Source organism: Salvelinus fontinalis, chromosome 2 (genome assembly GCF_029448725.1).
Source record: "Salvelinus fontinalis isolate EN_2023a chromosome 2, ASM2944872v1, whole genome shotgun sequence".
Taxonomy (NCBI): Eukaryota; Metazoa; Chordata; class Actinopteri; order Salmoniformes; family Salmonidae; genus Salvelinus; species Salvelinus fontinalis.
The window spans coordinates 30,519,976-30,547,681 of record NC_074666.1 but is presented as its reverse complement, the minus strand read 5'-3'; the positions used below and the strand labels follow the sequence as shown (position 1 = coordinate 30,547,681).

Sequence of the window (27,706 nt, the reverse complement as noted above, 5' to 3'; positions counted from 1 at the left end):
GGCAGCTGGTGGGGGTGGTGAGCTGGGAGGGTGGGCTGTGCCTCCCGGGGCACCTTGGGGTTTACTGCAGAGTATGTGATGGATAACAGATACCTCATTGTGTTGCATTCCCACTTTTACAGGTGTCGTTGAAATTCCTTACCTGATATGATTTGGTTCTCCTTTTTTTTCTTCCAGAAGTACTACTGAAAATCCAGTTTCTCTCAGCGGTAACTACTGTAAACTGACTGGTATTCTCTCTCAATGAGCGCTGATTGGTTCTGGAAAACATTCACACAGTCAAAGGACATACACATTGCACTGACTGACAATACTGACCTGTAAAGTTTTTGTATTCTTATTTTATATTATCTTAGAGATGTAAGTACTGTATGAGTTATGTATTTAATTAAAAAATATATATTCTATGGTTGATTGATAACGACTTGTCCAATTTTGACATGCAAAAAAAAAGACACCGTACTGTTGTATTCAAAAGTTTATTGGATTCTTGTGGCTTTTTATAATAAATAACATTTGAGCGGATATGCATGATGGAGAGATTACATGGGAGGCATCATTTGAGGGAATGGGAGAAATATGGCTGTACATTCATATTAGTTGGAAGGGGAATGTGTGACTAAGGGGTCAGTAATGTCTGGGTACATTATAGATTCAAACATTCTGTTGTCTTAAGTGCAATAATGGATGAGGTCACTATTTCCGCTACTACAACTTGGCACAACAAAGAGTTCTCAGAATTTCCAAACCACAAAGATTGAACTTTTGCTTCACCTATCCAGTTTTCAGTACAGTTGTCAAAATAAAGGGAACAAGGAAGACAGTTGGTACTATGTCATCCAGAACTGTGTAAGGGCATTTCAACAGAACACGTGAGTCACTTTCACAGTTCGGCTTTGTTTAGAGGTTATACATGTAACATTTCCACCTGCAACTAGTGCCAAATGTCAATTACATACCAGTAGTAGCAAAGGAATAGATATCACAAGAATAAAATCTACTTTTTAGAATGCTGCGTGACGCTGCAAATTAGTTGTGTACAACTTCCTGTATTACGATTGGTTCTCGTTTGTGAGGTTGACAACAATAGCAAGAACATTAGCAGTACAAAACTTCTTCGTCCTTGTAACAATCTTTTTCGGATTGTGATAAGGTAAGCTGTACTATGTCATTTTTAAGCATTTGTAAGCAGTCTCCTTAAAAAAACATGATGCAATTGGATTTATTGCTTAAATCTTACATGTTGCTCCTTTAAATTACACTGTATATTGCATAGCTCCATAGGTTCTAACATTCAGGAACCTTTGAAGGTCTTTTCACACATCACAACAGACCTAAACTATACATGAGAGAAGACACCACTATGTGCCTTCCAAACATTGACAAAAGGGCCACATACTGTAGTAACAGAAAAAAGAGGCTAGCTTCCCAGAGTGAGAAGGGGAAGCTTATATATCAGTGCATTACAGGCAAAATAAGTATTCAAATCTGAGCAGCAAGGTCTGCACTATGTACTTCATCTTTGTACTTAATTGATTGGCCAGAATCTCTTTACAGGTGATTTCACAGGTCTGAACCAGACAGTCTCTGTTTAAAAACAATGAAAACTAGCAGTGCTGCAGACCTCAAGGACTGAATAACCTTGCACTATAAGACTATGTTCCTCATCTACCCTGGATCAACTCAATTTCCCATATGCCACTTTGATTACTGTTGCTCTTGTCATTTTTATTGCTTACATTATCACAGTAAAAGGAACTCTAAATGGTTTATTGGAATCCTGCAGTAGCTACAGTATAGTCATGTTGCTGTGATGTCAGGGCAGCTTTGCGAAAGCAAATCCCATTGAGGGAACTGCAGCAGCCTGTCCTACAGTGCGTGGATGTCTTCCTCTCCGTAGTGGTGTTTGTGTTTGCATAGTATCACTGTTATCTTAGGAGAGTATGAATCAGCCAGGGATTCAGTGCCACAAGCTCAAAGCCATGTCCAACCAGAGATAGTACATGTACTACTGTCGATGGCCTAACCATGGTGTCGGTCTGTTCTCATCTAAGATAGCAAAGGTCATTCATTCAACTTTACCCTCATGTTAAATATACATTTAGGTTCATTCGCTCACTGCTCCACTGATACAACACATCTCTGTTTACACACATGTCTAGCACAGCCGAAGAATATACATATCTAAGGTAAAGTGCCCAAAATATCCTCCTGCTATTGCTACAAGCCAGTGCATTTATTTGAAGGGCTATGCTATGGGAACAGCAACACCAGGGGTTGTCCACATTAGAAACAGGTTCAGCAAGTGATTGAGGGAGGTATATTTGTTATGTTTATACAATGACAGATTCAGCAAGTTCCTGGACAATGGACATAGACATGAACTTCTTCCCTGAACATGGTTTTCCCTCAATTCTGTCACACACTGGAAGTATCTTCAAAACAAGACATTCAGTGTGTTAAAAACGCCACTATTGTATCTTGACAGTGTAGTTCACTAGCAATGGGTTTCCATAGTAACTTAGGAACCAAATGACATTCCATTCCTGATCAGATATGGGTTTCTCAGGGTTATCCCAGTCCATTCCTGATCAGACGTGGGTTTCTCAGGGTTATCCCAGTCCATTCCTGATCAGACGTGGGTTTCTCAGGGTTATCCCAGTCCATTCCTGATCAGACATGGGTTTCTCAGGGTTATCCCAGTCCATTCCTGATCAGACGTGGGTTTCTCAGGGTTATCCCAGTCCATTCCTGATCAAACGTGGGTTTCTCAGGGTTATCCCAGTCCATTCCTGATCAGACGTGGGTTTCTCAGGGTTATCCCAGTCCATTCCTGATCAGATGTGGGTTTCTCAGGGTTATCCCAGTCCATTCCTGATCAGACATGGGTTTCTCAGGGTTATCCCAGTCCATTCCTGATCAGACGTGGGTTTCTCAGGGTTATCCCAGTCCATTCCTGATCAGACGTGGGTTTCTCAGGGTTATCCCAGTCCATTCCTGATCAGATGTGGGTTTCTCAGTGTTATCCCAGTCCATTCCTGATCAGACGTGGGTTTCTCAGGGTTATCCCAGTTTGGCAAAATAAATGGGCTGAATATGGGATATTAGTTATGTCTCTATTTTACACCGTCCAGTAAAGATCTGTTCCAGTCTTTCACTCTACCTGCAACTTAACTGCTGCCCCATGCATCTCTTTATGGTGTAGTTAGTGGAGGTATCCGTAATGACTGTAGCTGATCGATATCTGTTTTTTGCAGATGGTGAATTTGTGTTGAATCATGAGCCATGAATGAACCATCATAAATTCTGCTGGGTACTTATTGCAGTGTGTAAAAACATGAATGTGTGTGAATGTGCTCTGTACAGCAAAGAGAGATCCATTTGTAAATGACTTACTATAAGAAATGTGGTGGATATTTCTGTTGGGGGGGTTAATGTTCATGCCAGAAGACCCACTTTACCAAATAGTGTGCATAGCCTTGGCACACTGGATGTAGCAGGGGTTGGCATGATATGAGGAGAATTAGATCCAGGTTCAAAGCAGACAGAACTTACCACATTACATGTGGTTAAATCTTGGATTCCGGAAAGGAACACAAGAGAGAGTACATGTCTATTGTCAAGCATTGTGTCTCTAAATCTGCCCTGGGGTTTCACATGCTTATAAATGCATTAAAAAGGTTAATTGTCTTAAAAGCAGCATTATTAGAGGTTCATTTTTTCTAGGGGGTTGGTTTCAAGGGATTGTCTATAATTTCATTCATCAGCTTGCAGTAATATTCGCTTGCGTTTTTCTGCATTTGGTAAATGGTTTTGCAGTATGTAGTCTTCCTATCAGCAGAGGAAGATAGAAGCGCTAACAGGCACCAGTGCTTTATATCAAGCAAAGAAAGTGTATTAAGTTCTGAACTGGATCCTTTCTCACGTCTCACCACAGCATCACCCTTTTAAAGAGCTTTGTGTCTAAATATTATAAAATAGGCTTAATTAATCACTTTTGGATAGGCAGAGTTAATATCATTGTATTCTATCTAAACAACACTAAACTATGTGAATCAGAGCATTACTGAATAAGCTGAATCTGAAGTGGAAGAATGTCACTGGAGATTGAATTAGACTGCGTGTTTCCACAAAACACAATATTTGAATATGTAGACAGTTTCAGTTAAGCCCAGGGTAGTGCGGTTGGTGAAGAGAGGAGCAGGATCCAGCACAGTTTAAACAACATTATTACATCGCGTTATTCCCTGTCTCAAGCGTATATTCAATGAATCTCTTTTTTTATTATCATATGAAAAACAGTCCTAGGTTTAAGATTTTTTTTAAACAATATATCAACTTGAACATATGGGGGTGGTTTCCCGGACACAGCCTAAGCTTATTGGACTAACAAACACTTTCAATGAAGAATCTCCATCAGACGTGCTTCTCAGTCCAAAAAACCTGCCCAAGAAACCTGCCCATGGAGTCACATGAGTGCATACACATGTTTGTGCATATAAATATATGCATAGATATAACTGTATATTTATATATGGTTGTACATACATGCAAGTACTCTCATTTCTTCTTTGGTGTCGTTGGTTTCGAAGTTTTGGATCCTGAGACATTGTTTGTTTCATCTGCTGAGGAAGATTGTACAAGGCACTCGATCTTTCTGTGGACGAGAGGAGCAGAGGAGAGAGGAGGGTTAGAAGAGACACCTGCGTTTTCTACGTATTTGACATTGTAGCCCAACATTATTAATGCTTTACTACAGTTTGGAGGCAAGATGTGCTAAAGGTGTTCCTCTGTGTGGATGGCCAGTTGGCTACTCTCTGTGGCCCTATCTGTCTTACTCACTTCTTCTCCTCGATTTTGAAGAGAACGAAGAGGATGAAGTTCTTCACCAGCATGAAAGTCATCAGCAGGGCGATGGCTCCGCCCACTGCAGAAGCAATTATGATGGTGAGAGTGTTGTCCACCACTCGTACTGCCGAGAAGGAACAAGGGAGAGGAGAAGGTAGAGGCTGATCAGACAAACAGTACCTACCTACAGTGCATCGTCTACAGCACAACACATCTAGACGTTGTGGTCCATATAGTATCCGCCCTGCGCATTGGCAGCACCAGAGGACCTACAGTATATGATCTGCCTGCAGTAAAGCAAAGAGAACGCTAGTTAATACTCACACTCGTCCACCACGACAAGGGTAAAGATAGCGCTGTGGTTCTTGCCCTTCTCTTTGGGGTTGCGTCCGAAGCAGGTGTACTGGCCCTCGTCCTCAAAGGTGATGTTCCAAAGCAGGATGGAGATGTTGTTGTGATCACCGGTGCCGATAAAATCCACCCGCTCCCGGTAGATACTCACTGGATGGGGATCCATCCCGTCTAACGGAATCACAGACTCACACACCTGAGAGGACCAGGCAGTCGACAATCATCTGACACTCACAATATCTGACCACAACTCCAATCAAAACACTCACATTAGAGATATCACTTACTGATGCAGAAAAATCATTGGGTTTTCACCACAAATTAGAACACTTGAAAACATGATCTCCCCACACTGACTTTGAATATCCCTGCCGCTATCAGTGTGAGATCTGAGCTGACATAAATGACAGTAGTTGTTGTGTGGCTGCTGTTGCTGCAGTGGGCCAGGGCAGCTCTGACCCACCTTCTGCATAGTGCCGTTGTCGTTGTACTGCCAGTTGAAGTAGAGGTTTTTGATGCCGATACAGCTGGCGTAGGTGCAGGGTAGAATCACAGTACTGCCGTTCAACGCCTCCAGGAACGGTACCTTCCCTGTGGACATCTCCAGGCCCTGAGCAGACCACACACCTGGGAGGGAGGGGGCAGGGGAACATTTAAAAGGTAGTACACAATACTACTAACAAATACAGAAAGGAAAAAGACAACACACACCTGAGTGAGAAATGAAAGTACACAGTCTACTCATGTGGTTTCAACATTTCAATGGATACTGTTTCCAGAATTAAATCCTTCCCGAAATATCATCTATTTTACTTAACAAGTGCATAACTTGCCAGCTCGTCTCTTTTACAATCCTGTCAAATTGTGCTGCACTTTGTGTGAGAGAGAGATGTACTCATCCCTGGCCCATTCCCAGGTTACTATAGCTCATCCATTGACATACTGTAGAGCTGTCAAAGAATGATTGACTGATGTCTATTGTAATCCTCTCTACCCCTATCCCTTCTTAACTGATCCTGCCAACTATCACGGATTTGAAGACTACGGGCTCTATTCAACCTGTATCGCTGAAAGAAATGTAAAAGTACATTTCCTATTGAGCCGACATCTGCAGCGTTTACCGTGAATGCAGTCTCCGCTAACGAGGGAACATTGCCTTTAAATTTCAATCACGCTGTAACACTGAATAGCAATACGGATTAAATAGAGCCCTATGTCTGACCTAAACAGCAGCATACCACCCTGCATACCACTGCCGGCTTGCTTCTGAAGCTAAGCAGGGTTGGTCCTGGTCAGTCCCTGGATGGGGGATCAGATGCTGCTGGAAGTGGTGTTGGAGGGCCAGTAGGAGGCACTCTTTCCTCTGGTCTAAAAAATATCCCAATGCCCCAGGGCAGTGATTGGGGACACTGCCCTGTGTAGGGTGCCGTCTTTCGGATGGGACGTTAAACGGGTGTCCTGACTCTCTGAGGTCATTAAAGATCCCGTGGCACTTATCGTAAGAGTAGGGGTGTTAACCCCGGTGTCCTGGCTAAATTTCCAATCTGGCCCTCAAACCATCATGGTCACCTAAAAGTCCCCAGTTTACAATTGGCTCATTCATCCCCCTCCTCTCCCCTGTAACTATTCCCCAGGTCGTTGCTGCAAATGAGAATGTGTTCTCAGTCAACTTACCTGGTAAAATAACGGAAAAATAAATAAATAAATAAAAAACTGAGGGTCAATATCATATCTGGTTCTGATGTCTTCCCTTTGACCTTAACCCAGATAGTTACTGACAGAAGGATAGGAACAGCAAAATATATGAACGATTACCCATTTTACTAATGAAACATACACTTAGTTTTTTTCAATCGCTAACATGCATTGGTCAAAACTGAAATCACATTGTCAAAACTCTTCACAGTCAGTGAAACAGAAGCGTATGTGGACCAAACTGTGAATCATTTTTCATTGCTTTCACACAAAATGCATTCAATGACCACATTCTCCGAAATCAATTAACTCTTTTCTCAATCATACTTCACGACCTGCAAAACTATATATTTGCAGCATGTTTTCAAATGCTAACACACTGTTTCTAAAACTGTTAAAAACACATTCAAAACAGAATGATGGCAAATGTCATGCATTTCTGCAGTAACTAGATTGAAACATATAGAACATCTCAGCAGAATATTTAATCATTCCAAACACAGCTGATTGCAATTTCAGCTGAAAGCCTACCCAAGTGTCCTGTTTTTGGTCTCATTACCAAAACAGACAAAAGAGGACGGCTTCGGAATGATTTAGTTTGGAAACATGGCTCAAGGTAGACAGGTTGGTGGGGAAAGAAGAGTGGCAGGGAGAGGGAGAATGTGTAGAGGACAAAGGAGAGGAAGACCAAGAGCGGTGGTCTCTGATGAGATAAGGGCCACGATTATTGATCATGTTGTTGTAAACCATGGTCTCTCTTTGAGAGAGGCCGGTTTAAGGGTGCTGTCAAGCCCTGATCTGTTTCACCTGTCCTTGTGCTTGTCTCCACCCCTTCCAGGTGTCGCCCATCTTCCCCATTTATCCTCTGGGTATTTATACCTGTGTTTTCTGTCTGTGCCAGTGCGTCTTGTTTGTCAAGTCAACCAGCAGTTTTGTGTCTCAGTGCCTGCTTTACCCAGTCTCTCTTTTTCTCACCCTCCTGGTTTTGACCCTTGCCTGGCCTGACTCTGAGCCTGCCTGCCTGAGCATGCCTGCCGTCCAGTACCTTTGCTCCACCTCTGGATTATTGACCCCTGCCTGCCTTGACCTGTCGTTTGCCTGCCCATGTTACAGTAAACATTGTTACTTCACACAGACTGCACTTGGGTCTTACCTTGATACCTGATAGACCCAGCAGACTTGGACCAGCTCCACAATGCCATCTCCTCCCAAGGAGCCATAATTGGTAGGCACGAGGAGTTGCTTCGCGGTCTGATGGAAGGGTTCCAGGCCGTGGCCTAACGTCACGACCTAGCCTTACGAGAGCAATTCCGTGGGTTGCCTACTAGGCAGCCTACCACGACGGTAACCTCCCAGCCCCTCTGTAGCCCGGCTGGTAGCAGCGCCGTCACCCTGGTTTCCCGGGAGCCCCGCTTACATCCCCCAGAGCGCTACGATGGAGACTCCAGAATCTGCCGGGCCTTTCTCTCCCAGTGTTCCCTGATTTTCGAGCTGCAGCCTTCTTCGTTCCCCTAGAAGATAGAGTACATTATTACGCTGATGTCCAGGAGGTCACTCGCCTGGGCCACGGCAGTGTTGAAACAAGAATCTGCCGTCTGCCTCAGTCTGGAGGTATACGTGGCGGGGGGAGAAAAGTTTGAAGCTCCGGAGTCCGGGAGAGAGGCTGCCAGGAAGTTACTCCAGCATCAGCAGGACACCCTCGGTGTGACAGACTATGCGGTGGAGTTCCACACTCACTCAGGGATCCCAACTTGCAGCTGATGAACTCTGGAAGTACCCGGCGTCTACGTCGGAGAGGATCCACGCTTACCCGAGTCCCTCCAAGAGCCTCCGGAGACTGACGATTCACCTCTTCCCGAGCCGATGCAGCTCGGCAGGGCTGTCCCCAGCCGAACGCATACGCAGACTTGAGACCAGAGTTGTCTGTAATGTGGTACTGCCGGTCATTTTGTGGATACCTGTTCCTTCAAGAGATCTAGCTCATTCGTTGGAGTGAGTACACTGGTGGGTCTTAAAGATAATTGTTCTTCTCCCCTTACTCGCCCCCCTCTCCATGCCACCCTGCTGTGGGGTGACCAGTCCGAGTCTCTCCAGGAACTCATCGACTTGGGGGCCGATGTGAGTCTCATGGACGTTACCCTAGCATCCGAGCTGGGCATCCCCACTCAACCCCTCCATTCCTATGGGTGTTAGAGTGCTGGACGGGCGATCTATAGGCCAGGTCACCCACCAGACCACCCCCGTCAACCTACGAGTGTCGGGGAACCACAGCGAGACGATCAAATTCCTTCTGGTTGAGTCTCCGCAGGTTCCCGTGGTATTGGGATTCTCTTGGCTCCAACGACACAATCCCTCCATTGACTGAGCTACTGGTGCCATCGTGGGCTGGAGTCCGTCCTGCCACACTCATTGCCTGAAGTCAGCTCTGCCTGCCCTGGGACGTCTTCCTGGGGGCTTGGAAATTGCCCCGGACCGCTCCGCAGATTACCAGAACCTCCAGGAGGAGTTCAGTAAGGCCACTTCGCTTCTGCAGCACCGACCGGTATCCAAGAAGGTCAAGCCTGAGGCACTGGCACGCCGCTATATTTCCGCGGCTACACCCCCAGATGCCAAGACCTTTCCCCCCACTCCAAGATCATTAGCCACTCTGCTGTTCGTCCTCTGTAAGCCCCGTACCCTCTGTATTTTTCCCACCATTTGTGTCTAGAGTCGAAAACCTTGTCTGACTGCCCCTTGTCCTCTGTTGCGCCTTCTTCACCACGCTGTCTGTGTCGGGGGATAATTTCAGTTTGTCCGTGATGTGTACGCTGAGGAACTTATAACTTTACACCTTCTCCACTACTGTCCCGTCGATGTGGATATGAGGGTGCTCCCTCTGCTGTTTCCTGAAGTCCACGATCATCTCGTTTCGTTGATGTTGAGTGCAAGGTTATTTTCCTGACACCACACTTCAAGGTCCCTCACCTCCTCCCTGTAGGGGTTCTCGTCGTTGTTGGTAATCAAGCCTACCACTGTAGTGTCGTCTGCAAACTTGATGATTGAGTTGGAGGCGTGCATGGCCACGCAGTCATGGGTGAACAGGGAGTACAGGAGAGGGCTGAGAACGCACCCTTGTGGGGCCCCAGTGTTGAGGATCAGCGGGGTGGAGATGTTTCCTACCCTCACCACCTGGGGGTGGCCCGTCAGCAAGTCCAGGACCCAGTTGCACAGGGCGGGGTCGAGACCCAGGGTCTCGAGCTTAATGGTGAGATTGGAGGGTACTATGGTGTTAAATGCTGAGCTGTAGTCGATGAACAGCATTCTTACATAGGTATTCCTCTTGTCCAGATGGGTTAGGGCAGTGTGATTGCGATTGCGTCGTCTGTGGACCTATTGGGGCGGTAAGCAAATTGGAGTGGGTCTCAGGTAGGGTGGAGGTGATATGATCGTTAACTAGTCTCTCAAAGCACTTCATGATGACGGAAGTGAGTGCTACGGGGCTTTCTTGAACGGGAATAATGGTGGCCTTCTTGAAGCATGTGGGAACAGCGGATAGGGATTGATTGAATATGTCCGTAAACACACCAGCCAGCTGGTCTGCGCATGCTCTGAGGACGTGGCTAGGGATGCCGTCTGGGCCGGCAGCCCTGCGATGGTTCGATGGCACTGTATTGTCCTCAAAGCGAGCAAAGAAGTTTAGTTTGTCTGGGAGCAAGACATCGGTGTCCGCGACGGGGCTGGTTTTCTTTTTGTAATCCGTGAATGACTGTAGACCCTGCCACATACTTCTCACGTCTGAGCCGTTGAATTGCAATTTTACTTTGTCTCTATACTGGCACTTAGCTTGTTTGATTGCCTTGCGGAGGGAATAGCTACACTGTTTGTATTCAGTCATGTAAAAAGCAGTGGTTCGCGCTTTCAGTTTTGCGCGAATGCTGCCATCAATCCAGGGTTTCTGGTTGGGGAAGGTTTAATAAACACCGTGGGTACAACATCACCGATGCACTTGCTAATAAACTCGCTCACCAAATCAGTGTATACATCAATGTTGTCTGAGGCTATCTGGAACATATCCCAGTCCATGTGATCTAAGCAATCTTGACGCGTGGAATCAGATTGGTCGGACCAGCGTTGAACAGACCTGAGCACGGGTGTTTCCTGTTTAAGTTTCTGTCTATAGGCTGGGAGCAACAAAATGGAGTCGTGGTCAGATTTGCCAAAGGGAGGGCTTTGTGTGCGTCGCGGAAGTTAGAGTAGCAATGATCCAGAATTTTTGCCAGCCTGGGTCGCGCATTCGATATGCTGATAATTTATGGAGCCTTGTTTTCAGATTAGCCTTGTTAAAATCCCCAGCTACAATAAATGCAGCCTCAGGATATGTGGTTTCCAGTTTACATAGAGTACAATGAAGTTCTTTCAGGGCCGTCGAGGTGTCTGCTTGGAGGGGATATACACAGCTGTGATTATAATCGAAGAGAATTCTCTTGGTAGATAATGCAGTCGGCCTTTGATTGTAAGGAATTCTAGGTCAGGTGACCAAAAGGACTTGTGTCACAATGCAGAGGCGGATGCAAGATGCAAGCAACGATGGTTTAATGAAAATAGTTTACAGTATCCACAGGACAGAGAATATACTCAGACAGAATCCAACCCAGGGCCTAGGGCACATCCTCTGATGATAGCGTGCTGAGAAATCCAAGGGAGTGAGTCCGGCTGGGTAGGAAGGAGCACAGCAGATAATCCCCACAAGGGCTGAGAGAGAATGAGCACTGACACAACCTCAGGGAAGAAACAACGATCTGACAACAAGAAACACAGGTTACAGAACATATAAAGGGGAAGATAATTAATTCCAGCTGGCGCAGACAATCAGGCCAAGATTGGGAACCACGCCCACACAAACACAGGAGAGAGAGAGAGAGAGAGAGAGAGAGAGAGAAAAGAGAGAGTGAGGCAGTGGATTCATGAACCGTGACAATACCCCCCCCCTAGGAACGCCTCTTGGCGTTCCCAGACAAATTTACCTGTCGATTGAAATCATCGATAAGGGAGTGATCCAGAATGTCCCTAGCGGGTACCCAACTTCTCTCCTCCGGACCGTAACCCTCCCAGTCTACCAGGTACTGGAATCCGCGTCCCCTCCTTCTCGAGTTCAAAATCCGATTGACAGAAAAGGTGGTCTCCCCATCAACAAGTCGTGGCGGCGGGGGAACCGGGACCGGCGGGTTAATGCGTGCCTGAAACACCGGTTTTATCTTGGACACATGGAAGGTAGGATGAATTCTCCTATACGCCGGAGGAAGCTTGAGCCGGACCGCCACCGGACTAATGATCCTGGTGACCCTGAACGGCCCGATAAATTTGGGGGCAAGCTTGTTAGAAACGGATCGGAGTGGAATGTTCTTCGTGGAAAGCCACACTCTTTGTCCAACAACGTATACCGGAGGCTTCGACCGGTGGCGATCGGCCTCAGCCTTGGTGCGCGCCCCCACCCGGAGGAGAGTCTCACGGGCTCTGCTCCATACGTGACGACACCTCTGGATGAAAGCGTGAGCGGAGGGAACAGTGACCTCGGACTCTGTACTGGGAAAGATAGGTGGCTGGTAACCTAAACTACACTCAAATGGAGAGAGACCCGTGGCTGCCACTGGCAACGAATTGTGAGCGTACTCAACCATAGAGAGTTGTTGACTCCAGGAAGAGGGGTTCTTAGAAACCAAACATCGCAACACTCTCTCCAAATCTTGGTTGGCCCTCTCCGTTTGACCGTTGCTCTGGGGATGAAACCCTGAAGAAAGACTGACACTTGCTCCCAGTAACCTACTAAAACTCCTGCCAAAACTTGGACACAAATTGGGGCCCACGGTCAGAAACTACGTCCATCGGCAGGCCATGTAAGCGAAAGACATGATCCACGACCGTTACCGCTGTTTCCTTGGCAGATGGTAATTTAGGCAAGGGAATAAAATGAGCCGCCTTCGAGAACCGGTCCACCACAGTCAAAACAACCGTCTTGCCCTGGGAGGGCGGGAGACCGGTAACAAAATCTAGCGCGATGTGGGACCAGGGTCTCGAAGGGACCGACAGCGGTTGGAGTAACCCATCTGGGGGTCGATTAGAACTCTTCCCAGTGGCACAAACCGAGCAAGCCAAGACAAAACTGTGAATGTCACGAGCCATCAGCGGCCACCAAAAGCGTTGCTTCACTAAAAAGCTAGTACGACTGACTCCTGGATGACACGCTACGTTGGAGCAATGCCCCCACCGAATAACATCGGACCGACACCCCTCCGGCACAAACAACCGATTAGGCGGACAACCGGGCGGAGGCGTCACCCCTTCTAAGGCCGTTCTGACCCTCGATTTAACCTCCCATATAAGTGTGGAGACCACTAGGGTCCTGGGTAGGATGCACTCGGGAGTGGATGGGCGTTCGGAATGGTCAAAAATACGAGAAAGGGAATCGGGTTTGACATTCTTGGAACCCGGGCGATACGAGAGAGAGAAGTCAAAACGTCCGAAAAAGAGTGCCCACCGCGCCTGCCTGGAGTTGAGTCTCTTGGCTGTTCTGATATATTCCAAATTCTTGTGATCGGTCCAAACTATAAAAGGTACCCCCGAACCCTCTAACCAATGGCGCCACTCCTCCAATGCTAACTTTACTGCCAACAACTCTCTGTTGCCAATGTCGTAGTTGCGTTCCGCAGGTGATAACCGATGGGAAAGGAACGCGCAAGGGTGCATCTTGTTGTCAGATGCGGCACGTTGGGAAAGTACCGCACCTACCCCCACCTCTGAAGCGTCCACCTCCACCACGAACTGACGCGAGGGATCGGGAGCTATGAGGATGGGAGCCGAAACAAAGCGGCTCTTGAGTTTGACGAATGCAGCCTCGGCTGTATCGGTCCACCTGAACGTCACTCTGGGGGAGGTTAAGGCGGTAAGGGAAGCGACTATCTGGCTAAAGTTGCGAACAAAACGCCGGTAGAAATTGGCGAATCCCAGAAACCTCTGTAGGGCCTTACGGGAATCTGGGCTTGGCCACTCCACCACAGCCTTAATCTTGTCAGGATCCATGCGAATACCTTCAGTCGAGACGATGTAACCTAGGAATGGAACGGATTGTGCATGAAAAATGCATTTCTCCGCCTTGACAAAAAGTCCATTCTCCAACAACCTCTGGAGCACTCGTCTGACGTGCTGAACGTGTTCCTGGAGAGAAGAAGAAAAAATCAGTATGTCATCCAGGTAAACATATATGAACTGATCAATCATATCTCTCAGCACGTCATTGACGAGTGCCTGGAAAACCGCTGGGGAGTTGGATAGCCCAAAATGCATGACCAAATATTCAAAGTGCCCTCTGGGGGTGTTAAACGCGGTCTTCCATTCGTCCCCCCTCCTTATGCGAACCAAATGATATGCATTACGTAAATCCAACTTAGTGAACACGGATGCTCCCTGTAACCTTTCAAAGGCTGAGGACATCAACAGTAAGGGATAGGTATTCTTCACTGTGATGTTATTCAACCCACGGTAATCAATGCAAGGACGCAGAGATCCGTCCTTCTTCCCCACAAAGAAGAACCCCGCCCCCGCTGGAGAAGAGGAAGGACGAATGAATCCAGATGCCAGAGAATCAGAGATGTATCTCTCCATAGCCTCCCTCTCAGGAACAGAGAGTGAATATAACTTGCCTTTAGGCGGAGACTCACCTGGCAATAATTCTATTGCACAGTCATAGGGACGATGCGGAGGAAGAGAAGCAGCACGGGACTTACTGAACACCTCCTTCAGGTCGAGGTATTCAACGGGCACGTTAGACAAATCCACTGCCTCCTCTAGAAACACAGAATCAGACACAGATGAACAAGCAGACACTAAACAGGACTCAAGACACTTGTTACTCCACATGGATATAGAGTTATGACCCCAGTCAACTCTGGGGTTGTGTTGGGTGAGCCAAGGGTGGCCGAGAACTAATGGTGCAAGGGGTGAGTCCATGAGTAGAAATGATAGTGTCTCAGTGTGATTGCCAGAAGTGATGAGTGTGATAGGTTCAGTGGTGTGAGATATGTTGGGGAGTTCTTGACCATTGAGAGCGTTGACGGATATCTTGTGCGTGAGTGAGGTGATAGGAATCTGGAGCTTGTGAGCGAGCTTGAAGTCCATGAAATTACCCTCTGCTCCTGAGTCCAGTAAAGCTTGGGTGTCGTGCGTGTGGGTGGCCCATCTTAGTCTTACCGGGAGGAGAGTAGATGATGAGGTCTTCTCTGTGGTGACACCACCCGATAGTAGCCTCATACTTACTACCGGGCCTGATCTTTTACCGGGCAGGAGTGGATAAAGTGGCCCGCTCTACCACAGTAGAGACAGAGTCCTTGTGATCTCCGCCTCTCCCTCTCCTCCCGGGAGAGGCGAGCTCTCCCCAGCTGCATGGGTTCGTGAGCGGAGGCTGAACTGACCGTGTTCCCGCCGCTGGTATGCCAGCCCTCCGTGTCGTTATACGGTCTGTTAGGGCATGCTCGGTGGCCAATACGACTCAGACGAGCATCGACCCTCAAGGCTAGTTCCACTAGTCCATTTAAACTCCTGGGAAGGTCCAGAACATAGATCTCCTTCTGGATCCGGTCCCCCAGCCCATGCAGGAACATGTCCCACTGCGCCTCCTCGTTCCACTGACACTCTGCGGCCAGAGTGCGGAATTGGATGGAGTATTCCGATACTGAACGGTCTCCTTGGCGAAGGTCAGCGAGTAGTCTGGCCGCCTCCCTACCCGCCACGGCCCGATCGAAGACCCTTCTCATCTCCTCGGAGAGTGTCTGGAAAGAGGTGCAGCATGGGTCCTGGTTCGCCCACACCGCCGTTCCCCAAAGAGCTGCTTTGCCTGATAGCAGTGTGAGTACGAATGCTACCTTAGACTGTTCACGGTTGAAGGTCCGTGGCTGCAACGAGAAATGCATTGAACATCTCGTAAGAAAAGCTCTACAATAGTCCGGATCACCTGAATAACCCTCTGGTGTCGGTAGTCGTGGCTCTAGCTGAGAATCCAGCTCTGGCGGGGCGTGTGGAACTGCCGGTGTAGGTGGCGCAGCGAGACCCTTCAGATGTTGTAATTGTTGGGTCAGCTGGGATACCTGCGTCGCCATGGCTTGTACTGCCCGACCTGTGCTGGAGATGTTCTCCTCTTGTTGGTCCATTCTCGTGATACTGCGGGAAATGAATTCGGTCAGACTCGTTGAACTCGCTGCATCCATGATATGGTCAGATCGTTCTGTCACAATGCAGAGGCGGATGCAAGATGCAAGCAACGATGGTTTAATGAAAATAGTTTACAGTATCCACAGGACAGAGAATATACTCAGACAGAATCCAACCCAGGGCCTAGGGCACATCCTCTGATGATAGCGTGCTGAGAAATCCAAGGGAGTGAGTCCGGCTGGGTAGGAAGGAGCACAGCAGATAATCCCCACAAGGGCTGAGAGAGAATGAGCACTGACACACAACACAACCTCAGGGAAGAAACAACGATCTGACAACAAGAAACACAAGTTACAGAACATATAAAGGGGAAGATAATTAATTCCAGCTGGCGCAGACAATCAGGCCAAGATTGGGAACCACGCCCACACAAACACAGGAGAGAGAGAGAGAGAGAGAGAGAGAGAGAGAGAGAGAGAGAGAGAGAGAGAGGAGAGAGAGAGAGAGAGAGAGAGAGAGGAGAGAGAGGAGAGAGAGAGAGAGAGAGAGAGAGAGAGAGAGAGAGAGAGAGAGAGAGAGAGAGAGAGAGAGAGAGAGAGAGAGAAAAGAGAGAGTGAGGCAGTGGATTCATGAACCGTGACAACTTGAGTTCCTGTATGTTGTTAAGGTCACACCACGACTCGTTAATCATAAGGCATACACCCCCGCCCTTCTTACCAGAGAGATGTTTGTTTCTGTCGGCGCGATGCGTGAAGAAACCAGGTAGCTGTACCGACTAACGTATCCTGAGTGAGCCATGTTTCCGTGAAACAGAATGTTACAATCTCTCTCTCTCTGGGAGGCAACCCTTGCTCGAATTTCATCTACCTTGTTGTCAAGAGACTGGACATTGGTGAGTAGTATACTTGGGAGCAGTGAGCGATGTGCCCGTCTACGGAGCCTGACCAGAAGACCGCTCCATCTGCACCATTGTTTTGGGTCACCTACTGGGATCCGATCCATTGTCCTTGGTGGTGGTCCAAACAGAGGATCCGCTTTGGGAAAGTCATATTCCTGGTCATAAGGTTGGTAAATTGACGTTGCTCTTATATCCAATAGTTCCTACCGGCTGTATGTTATAAGACTTAAGATTTCCTGGGGTAACAATGTAAGAAATAATACATTAAAAAAAACAATACTGCATAGTTTCCTAAGAACGCGAAGTGAGGCGACCATCTCTGTCGGCGCCATCAGTCTGCACTCCTGCTTTTCCCAGTCTCTCTTTTTCTCGCCCTCCTGGTTTTGACCCTTGCCTGTCCTGACTGAGCCTGCCTGCCTGACCACTCTGCCTGCCTCTGACCCTGAGCCTGCCTGCCGATCTGTATCTTTGCTCTACCTCTGGATTACTGAACTCTGCCTGAGCCTGCCTGCCGTCCTGTACCTTTGCTCCTACTCTGGATTATCGTCCCCTGCCTGCCTTGACCTGTTGTTTGCCTGCCCCTGTTACAATAAACATTGTTATTTCACACAGTCTGCACTTGGGTCTTACCTTGATACCTGATCTGCAGCGTTCAATAGTACGAATTTTCCAGCAAAACAGCAGGTGAGATGTGCATCCTTCAATGATAATTGAATTACATATTACAGTACAATACAGTATTTTTACATGTACTGACATTTTGAAATATGCTGATTGTTGTGTTTTTCAGTAGGATCCAAAGGTTGCCTCCCACAGGAGGGAGAGGCAGAATATTATCAGATGAGCAGGAAATTGCCATTGTTGACATGGTAATTGGCAACGATGCAATAAAACTGCGGGAAATTCGGGACAGAGTGCTGGCAGACAATATCACTTTTAGGAATGTGAATACGGTCAGCACAACGACAATTGCAAGAGTCCTAGAGAAACATAAAATAAAGATGAAGCAGTTGTACACTGTACCCTTTCAGAGAAATGGTGAACATGTGAAAGAACTGTGGTATCAATATGTCCAGGTAAGATGTCTGTTCAATAACCAAAGAGGGTACATACACAGCTATGCATAATGTAAAGTACTGTAAACCTGTGGATTTACTTTATTTTAGAGAGTAATGGAGATGGAAGTCAGGCAAACTTCACAGACATTCTTCGTTGTGGAGGAAGCTGGATTCAACCTGGCAAAAACATGCTGCAGAGGAATGAAATTTGATTGTACAGATCAACCGTGAATGTCCCAGGCCCGAGAGGAGCTAACATCACAATGTTGCTGTTACACAAACCACTCATTGGCCCCTACTATACAGAGAGGTTCGTTTCTTTTCTGGATGACCTGCATAATTGACTTGTGGCAGCGGAGGAAAGAAGGGCAAGAAACTCCCCTACCTTTGTTGTTGTGTGGGATAATGTGGCATTCCACCAAACTGCTGCAGTCACCGACTGGTTTGCTGCACATCCCAGGATGTCAGTACTATTCCTGCCTCCATACTCTCCCTTCCTAAACCCCATAGAGGAGTTTCTCTGCGCGGAGGTGGAAGGTTTATGACCACCATCCACATGACCAGATGTCCTTACTGGATGACATGAATGTGGGGTGTGGAGACACTTCTCCTGAAGACTGCCAGGGTTAGATTAGATATTCCAGAAGATACTTTCCAAGATCGCCAGAGAAGACACAAAATGTGATGTTGATGAGAACTTGTGGGCAAACGCAGGAGAGAAGGAGAACTAAAACCCTCACAGTGCTGTACAATGAGGGATTCTACTATACATGTTTTTATTATTATTGCAGCCCTGGAATTTCATGAATGTTTTGTTTCAACTTAAGTAAATGACTATATGCAAAGATATAGAAAAAATAAAGGCTATTGACGCAAATTGCGGCATTTCTGATTCATTCTTGTTACATATACTTTAGTACAGTCAAAGTGAAAAGGTGTTATTCTAATGAAATATTGATTTATGTGAAATCATTCAAAGAAAAGTTAATTTATGTAATGCTCCCTGTTAGTGTGTTTAAGGTCAGTGTGTTATGAGTGACAACGTTGCTTTCTGAGTGAGAATTGTTGCCAGTTATGGTCGAACTAGCTTATTTTTTTGTATAAAGTGTTTTGGAGGTGAGATGAACTGTTTGGCCAAGATTCATGTTGGTAATGCAGACTAGAGTTTTGAAGTGGCTTCAGTATTGACCGATGCTTCTGTAACGGATGTGAAATGGCTAGCTAGTTAGCGGGTACGCGCTAGTAGCGTTTCAATCAGTTACGTCACTTGCTCTGAAACCTAGATGTAGGGTTTCCCCTTGCTCTGCAAGGGCCGCGGCCTTTGTGGAGCGATGGGTAACGATGCTTCGTGGGCGACCGTTGTTGATGTGTGCAGAGGGTCCCTGGTACGCGCCCGTGTCGGGGCGAGGGGACGACGTAAAGTTGTACTGTACATTGATGCTGTTGACCCGGATCACTGGTTGCTGCGGAAAAGGAGGAGGTTGAAAGGGGGGTGAGTGTAACGGATGTGAAATGGCTAGCTAGTTAGCGGGTACGCGCTAGTAGCATTTCAATCAGTTACGTCACTTGCTCTGAAACCTAGATGTAGGGTTTCCCCTTGCTTTTGTGGAGCGATGGGTAACGATGCTTCGTGGGTGGAAGTTGTTGATGTGTGCAGAGGGTCCCTGGTTCGCGCCCATGTCGGGGCGAGGGGACGGTTTAAAGTTATACTGTTACACTTCTTAGCAAATGAGAAACTGCACGCTTAACTATTGTACAGAGAATGTGCATATTGCAATAAGAAGGACAAGTATATACACTTCCGTACTTTCATTTGCATACACATCCGCCACAAACGTACGCACACACTTAGGTCTGCAGTAATCTTATGGCACAGACCCCCAGTCTAGCGGTAGTGAGAGGGAGGGTGAAAGGGGAAAGAAGGATGGGACAGGGTGTAAAAAAAAAGAGCTATTCCTACATATAGATGTAGGATCTTCATTTGATCACCCTGTTGCAGGAGAACTCAAGTTTCAATGTTACAGTGATGTTTTTCTTGCAAGCTCTAAATCCAACAATGTAATACTAAAAATAACATAAGCAGGAAATGTTTAACTTGTGAGGTTTAAAAAAGGCGTCTACAGTGTGTAATTTCTCCTTTGAAATAAAAGTATCAACCCCTACAAAAATGGCAATTTATTATCCACATCATTTACATTTCCTGTTGCTGCAGCAAACTTGCTCAAATTAAGATCCTACATCTGTATGTACAGTTTGTGTGTTTGGGATGCTGTGAGACCATTAAACTCAGTAATTAGCTAATTAGTTCGGGCTCATCTCCCCTTTAAGGGAATCCAAATAACGCAGGTCCCACCACCTCTTTAACACAATCCAGATAATGCCGACACCAACACTTCTCAAGTGGACCTAAAGATGATAGATGGTTAGTCTGGTTACATGCCATCACTGGGACTATACAGTAATGCTGCTCACATACTTCCCACCTCTGCCCAGTCTGTCCTCTCCTCAAATTCACTAAACAATAGTATTAACTGTCCTGGCTGTCCCATTTTCTCTTGCTCTGTTTGTCCCTCTACAGCCCCCATTCCTAAATATTTTTCCTCCCTCTCTGTTTTTACATCACACCTCAGCTGTGTGACACATCAATAACCAACTCAAGGTCAGGTTTAGACAAGCAGTTTGGGATAATACATGGCTGTAAACTCCAGGGAGCGCTGCACAGGGAGCAAAATGACTCTTTCACTCCGATTCCTTCCCTCTTTTTCTCTTTCACACACACTGCCCCATGCAGCACAGTGATGCTGCAGAAACTCACACACATCTCAAATTGTTCTGAAATTGTTTCTGTTGTTAGATTAGCATTTTTGCAACATTGTTTTGTTGACATGGGGAATCCAAAGAAATGTCCAAAAGCTACCTCCCACAACCCACGCCAATCCCACCCAAACAAAAAGAATACAGTATCACTTCTCTATGCCTGACAAGTAGGATGGCGCTGCAGTATTGAGAATTGTTTCTTCATCCTCTGTAATCTATTCCCAATGAATTGTATGTATTTGAAGCTGTTAGGTTTACGTCCCATCCTATATCCTGATATTACTAGGTTTAGATTAGATTTAGTTTGCCTCCCGAGTGGCGCAGCGGTCTAAGGCACTGCATTGTAGTGCTTGAGGCATCACTACAGACCCGGATTAGATCCCAGGTTATGTCAACCGGCCGTGACCGGGAGTTCCATAGGCGGCGCACAATTGGCCCAGCTTCGTCCGGGTTAGGGGAGGATTTGCCCAGGTGGGCTTTACTTGGCTCATCACGCTCTAGAAAGCGCTTGTGTGGCAGGAGTTGCAGGCTGACTTCGATCATCAGTTTAACAGTGTTTCCTCCGAAACATTTGTGTGGCTGGCTTCCAGGTGAAGGTGGCGGGTGTTAAGAAGCGAGGTTTAGCGGATCATGTTTTGGAGGACGCATGATTCAACATTTGCCTTTCCCGAGCGCGTTGGTGAGTTGTAGCGATTAGACAAGATCGCAATTGGGGAGAAAAAGCAGGTAAAATACAAAAATAATAATAATAACATTAGAGTTTGTTTAGCAGTGACATGTACAGGGAAGCAGATGCTCCGGGCTCCAACAGTGCAGGTACATAGAAACAAATATATATAACTGAAGCATGCTGACGCCTTTACAGGATAAGGACACTAATATCTAATTTGGGTGAACTATACCTTTAACATTGAGGGTGGGGGGAACAGCACCATCTAGTGGTTAGAACCTGATAATATCAAGATGTACACTACCATTCAAAAGTTTGGGGTCACTTAGAAATGTCATTGTTTTTGAAAAAGCAAATGTTTGTCTATTAAAATAACATAAAATTGAGCAGAAATACAGTGTAGACATTTTTTATGTTGTAAATGACTATTGTAGCTGGAAACGGCTGGCAGCTTCATTAAATAGTACCCACAAAACACCAGTCTCAACGTCAAGAGCGAAGAGGAAACTCCGGGATGATGGCCTTCTAGGCAGAGTTCCTCTGTCCAGTGTCTGTGTCCTTATGCCCATCTTAATCTTTAACATTTCTAAGTGACCCCAAACTTTTCAACGGTAGTGTGGGTTGGAACATAAACCTACTGTAACTTCAATGTCTAATTTCTATGAAGGAGGAGAACACATTGAGAACACATTGCCTAGGATGAAGAAACAATACTCAGAGCTGCAGCTCCATACTACTTGTCAGACAGAGAAATTATTACTGTATACTCATTGTTAGGGTGGGATTGGTGTGGGGGGTCCGTGGCTGGCTTTTGACAATATCTTTGGATTCCTCATGTTTTACTCATTGTTAGAGTAATGTTAGGTACTATATTTATTTAATATTATATGAATCCTATACATTTAAATGGCCAATTTGGATGCAATCAATTCGCTTAAATTCTCAGAGTTCAAATGATTTTTCATTAAAATAATGTTGCAGGAATGCTAATCTTATTCGTTTCTAACTACAGAAATTTTTTCAGAATAATCAAAGATAGTGGGTGTCATGACTTGCTGAAATGAAATGGAACGACCCACAGGGCAGATGCACCTCTCTCTCTCTCTCTCTCTCTCTCTCTGTCTCTCTCCACTTTTCATTTCTTTCACTGTTATTTGGTCCGCTCTCATTTTTCCTCGCTCGTTGTCTTTCTCTGTAACTCTGCATTGTGATTCTGCATCTGGTTTTCAACTAGATACCACAGCCACAAAATCAGATTCCACAGCTTAGTCAAAATTGGCTACAAAAATGTGCTTTTTGGTCTTAATTTAAAGTTATGGTAAGGTTGAAAATCAGATTTTAAGAAGATAAATTGTAGAAGGAGTTTAGTCATAATTATGACTTTGTGGCTGTGGAAATTAGTGACAACCCTGCATCTGTGTCTATATATTTTCTCTGCTGTTTGGTGACCATTGATATATAGCTGTAACTGAAGATAGTGCAGGTTCTACAGGATATGGCCATTAACATGAATGGAAAAATAACAAGGTAAGAGACAAATCCAGTGAGGTTGAGATAATCCAGCAAAGACTCAGCCTCATACCAAATCTCAATCAGAGCCAAACCAGGACATCACACCCCAGGACACTTCACATGGTGATTGTCCCAGAAAAATAAAGGCACCCTGACCCTAGACCCTCCTATGGATTCTGTCAGAAGCAGTCTCCACTGGGTTGCTTATGTAATTACTTTGTTTCCAAACTGTCATTTGTGAGGCTCTCCCTTGTGCTAGGCTTCTAACTGGAACAGTGATGCTCTACTTTCTAACCTACATGTGTCTCTTTCAAGAACATTTCTATCACAAAACCTCATAGACCTACCTGTACAACTATATCATCCATAGTACCAGAACTGAGCACACATCATGAACTCTATCAACATTTTAGACAAAAATTGATAGACTAAGAAAATCCTCTAAACTATGAGCCTACAGCATTTCCTAAATGACCCAGCAATCGTGTGGATATTAAATAGTTTAATTGCAGACACCGAGGCATAATTTGGCTGGAGGGGAGGGACGGAGTGGACTTGTCTTGCAGTCCTGTTGGCTCAGAGCGTGAGAACCTCAGAGCATGAACCTGAACCTGACTGAGCCTGGCTGACAGCTCCTAGTCTGTCTAGCTGTTAATGATATGACCACAATATTTCACAAAGCAGATGCTGCTGTCTTGATGCCATCCCTCACTTCATCTCAGACCAGTCCCCATTACCCCACTGCACTTCCACTGATACCAGCCAACTGCATTATTACTCTATTAACCTGGGCCTACAGAGGAGCTTCTCATCACACTGAAATGTTGTTAACCGGAATAAAATTGACTCAGAGTTAAAAGCTAAAGAAAATTCAATACAGTAACTCAATGTTGCACAAAAGCTCTTGGTTTTGTGTTTACTGTAAATATAAAATAAAATGTGTTAAATTGGTAATGTCTGATATCAATAAAGTACTTACGGTGCATTCAGAAAGTATTCAGACCCCTTGACTTTTTCCACATTTTGTTACCCTTACAGCCTTATTCTAAAATGGTTTAAATCGTTTTTTTCCCTCATCTACCTACACATAATACCCCATAATGACAAAGTAAAAACTGTTTTTTTAGAATGTTTTACAAACGTATAAGAAATAAAAAACATTTACATTTACATAAGTATTCAGACTCTTTACTCAGTACTTTGTTGAAGCACCTTTGGCAGCGATTACAGCCTTGAGTCTTCTTGGGTATGAAGCTACAAGCTTTCCACACCTGTATTTGGGGAGTTTATCCCATTCTTCTCTGCAGATCCTCTCAAGCTCTGTCAGGTTGGATGGGGAGCTTTGCTGCACAGCTATTTTCAAGTACCTCCAGAGATGTTCGATCAGGTTCAAGTCCGGGCTCTGGCTGGGCCACTCAAGGACATTCAGAGACTTGTCCCGAAGCCACTCCTGTTTTGTCTTGGCTGTGTGGTTAGGGTTGTTGTCCTGTTAGAAAGTGAACCTTCACCCCAGTCCGAGGTCCTGAGCGCTCTGGAGCAGGTTTTCATCAAGGATCTCTGTACTTTGCTCTGTTCATCTTTCCCTTGATTCCAGTCCCTGCCACTGAAAAACATCCTCACAACATGATGCTGCCACCACCATGCTTCACAGTAGGGATGTGTCGACACAATCCTGTCGTGGAGCTCTACGGACAATTCCTTCAACCTCATGGCTTGGTTTTTGCTCTGACATGCATTGTCAACTGCGGGACCTTATATAGACAGGTGTGTGCCTTTCCAAATCATGTCCAATCAATTTAATTTACCACAGGCGGACTCCAATCAAGTTGTAGAAACATCTCAAGGATGATCAATGAAAACAGAATGCACCAGAGCTCAATTTCGAGTCTCATAGCAAAGGGTCTGAATACTTATGTAAATAAGGTATTTCTGTTTTTTATTTGTAATACATTTGCACACACAAAAAAAAAACTGTTTCCGCATTGTCATTATGGGTTATTGTGTGTAGATGGATGAAGAAAAATATGTATTTAACCCATTTTAGAATAAGGCTGTAACGTTACAAAATGTGGAAAAAGTCAAGGGGTCTGAATACTTCCCGAATGCACTATATATTATTTTAGTCCTTTTAATTCTTATGAATACTATTGCTATGATAGAATGCTTGTGCAATTGGCTGCCACTGATAGGTCCTGCATAATAATACTCTGGATGACGTATTTAGTGACAAACCTCTGAACTCGGATTCAGGTTGTGAAACAGAGGGGTACACTGAGATGATAAAATCCCCATTCTATATGGTGACGTCTGATTAGTTATCCATCGAACATACTTCAGCATGCAAACTGACAGCAGTTTCTAGCCACCACAGAAATTAAACTATAAAATTTCACCAATCAATCCACACAATGAAAAGCCAACCTCCACAATGTTGCCTGCCATTCTGAAGTGAGAGCAAGATTTGAACTGTAATGAGTCTATTCTATGGAACTGGAGAATCTGCAAAATTACATCCGATCGCAAATGCAGTAAATGTTTCATAGCACACTACAGGACAGTTGGGGTTGCGGAATTGGGGAAATTGCTAAAACTTTACTCAACAGAAAGAGAGAGAGGACAACCTGGGAGTGAGAGGTGCAGAGAGAGAAGGATTGGATGACTGAGACAGAAAGTCTTACTGAGCAGTAAAGTGATGATCAGGCTGGTCCGGGGCCAGGTGGTGTGTGAGGACAACAGATACTTGGACCTGGGCTCCTCAGGCCCACTCCCCTGAACCTCCATGGCACTCCGATCCCGTCCAAAACACCCCCTGCTGTGGGATCCAGCCCAGGGTCCGTTGGGCTGGAGTTATCCCCTCAGGAACTGGTCAGGTCTGTGTAAACCTGAATCCCCCTGGTCTGGTTGTTTGTTGTGCCTGGGCGACTGATCTGGTTCCAACCGAGGCACCACGTCCCACTGTGTTGTTATCCAGTCCTGGTAGCGGTGCGTCTGCCTGTCAGCCCCGACACTCCTATCATAAAGACTGTAGGTTAGACAGAGGGCGAGCAGGAGGGGAGAAATAGGGAGCATGTGGGGGGGGTAAGGGAAGAGGGTACAGACTTAAATACAAACTCAAGACGAACTAAGTCAATCAGCTATAATCCTTCGGTAAGAGAGCACTCCTAAACTGAGAGAAAGGCGATCAGAAATCGTGAGGATTTAAGAGATAGAGAGAAGAGACACGGGAGAGAGAGACAGAGAGAGGGGAAGAGAGGAGAGAGAGAGAGGAGAGAGAGAGGAGAAAGAAAAAGAGAGAGAGTAAAGGGGATGTGTGCGCAGCGTGAGACAGTACTGCACCGTACCTCTTCCTGTGGCTGTTTTCCCTGAGAAGCCGGACCAGCAGGCTGACTACACCGCACAGCTGAGTCAGAACACACGGCAGAGCAGAGGAGCTGAGCCAGGGGAGAATCACTGCGCACAGCCAGTCAGGGTGCAGTCAAGGAGATTCCACCAGCCAGCGATTCCTCTGCAGAGAAATGCACGATGCAGTCCCAGTCAGAGAGAGAGAGAGAGAGAGAGAGAGAGAGAGAGAGAGAGAGAGAGAGAGAGAGAGAGAGCAAGAGAGAAGAGAAAGGAGAGGGAGAAGAGAGAGAGAGAGCGAGAGAGACAGAAGAGAAAGAAGAGAGAGAGAAGGAGGGGGAGAGAGTGAGAGAAGAGAGCGAAGAGAGAACAAGATAGAGAATGGACAGGAGGAGTGCTGCTGCAGTAACCCTGGTGGCTGGTGCCTGCTGGTTCGGACGGTCCTTTCTCTTCTTCCTGGATAGCAGAGCCCCAGTTTCTTCTTCCCTTTGCCTGCAAGCCTGCCCCTCTGGCTTGCTCTCAACTTTCCCCTGCACTCTCTCTCTTGGCTCAGTGCCTGCCTGTCCCTCTCTCTTTCTCTCCCTCCCTCCCCCACCCTCTCTCTCTTTCTTAGCCTTCTCCTCCTCTTTACCCCCCTCCCTGTCTGTCTGCCTCCCTCTCTCTCTCCCCCCTCCCCTCTCCTGACTGTGAATGCAGACGCAGGCACTTTTGCCATAGTGCTTGTGGAGATCAGAGAAAGTTCTGCAGTGCAGGTTGGAGGGGGTTCTGTAACAGAGCGCCAGGGACACGCCAGCCTCTACGCACTACCTTGTATTTATAAACATCCTGGATGTAGAAATAGATATGACATGTTCTAACATTGATATACGGTATGTGACAATGTCCTGGTAATAAAAAACTATACGTTCATCAATCACTCCCTTGAGTTACACTGCATAGCTTCAAAATCACAGAATTGAGAGTGAAGATGTTTGCTGTTAAACGTGAACATATTTTACTCCTGTTATATCTGACGTCTATACCTGAATAAATGAGGGTGTGTGTTTATCTGCAATGTGAATGTGACTTTGAGAGCTCTCCCGCTCTCTCCTCCCTCCCCATCTCTGTCTGTACTCATCCTTACACTATGACAGTTGAGTTTCCTCTGACTGCATCTCTCTCCCCTCCTCTTCCCTCCCTTCTCTCTCCTTCCCAGGTTTTCACATGATGATATGGATATGGTGTTGGTGGTGGGGTCTGGATTAGTTGCTGTCCCCAGCCCTGCCTGGCCAAACCAGGTCTGACGACAGTGTCATATTCCCGTACATCAGGATAATTAGCATCTATAACCATGAGTAC

General features: G+C 46.1%; 1 protein-coding gene across 1 annotated transcript; it reads right to left on the bottom strand.

Annotated features, from left to right (window-relative positions):
* Positions 1 to 465: 465 nt before the first annotated feature.
* Positions 466 to 26,901, bottom strand: LOC129816342 (sodium channel subunit beta-4-like). Its single transcript, XM_055870723.1, has 6 exons — positions 26,371 to 26,901; positions 25,708 to 26,039; positions 5,663 to 5,826; positions 5,173 to 5,395; positions 4,843 to 4,972; positions 466 to 4,657 (listed from the first exon to the last, which is right to left on the bottom strand). Exons 2-6 carry the CDS (start codon positions 25,808 to 25,810, stop codon positions 4,561 to 4,563), a joined length of 717 nt encoding a protein of 238 aa, XP_055726698.1. The 5' UTR covers positions 25,811 to 26,039; positions 26,371 to 26,901; the 3' UTR covers positions 466 to 4,560.
* Between the last annotated feature and the right edge of the window lie 805 nt (positions 26,902 to 27,706).

Excerpts from the sequence above, each read along its gene's own strand:
- LOC129816342 (XM_055870723.1), bottom strand. The coding sequence starts at position 25,810 with ATGGAGGTTCAGGGGAGTGGGCCTGAGGAGCCCAGGTCCAAGTATCTG. Across the intron at positions 5,396-5,662 it reads ACAACGGCACTATGCAGAAG|GTGTGTGAGTCTGTGATTCC; the intron begins GTGGGTCAGAGC and ends TGGTCCTCTCAG. Across the intron at positions 4,658-4,842 it reads TTCAAAATCGAGGAGAAGAA|AAAGATCGAGTGCCTTGTAC; the intron begins GTGAGTAAGACA and ends TCTCGTCCACAG.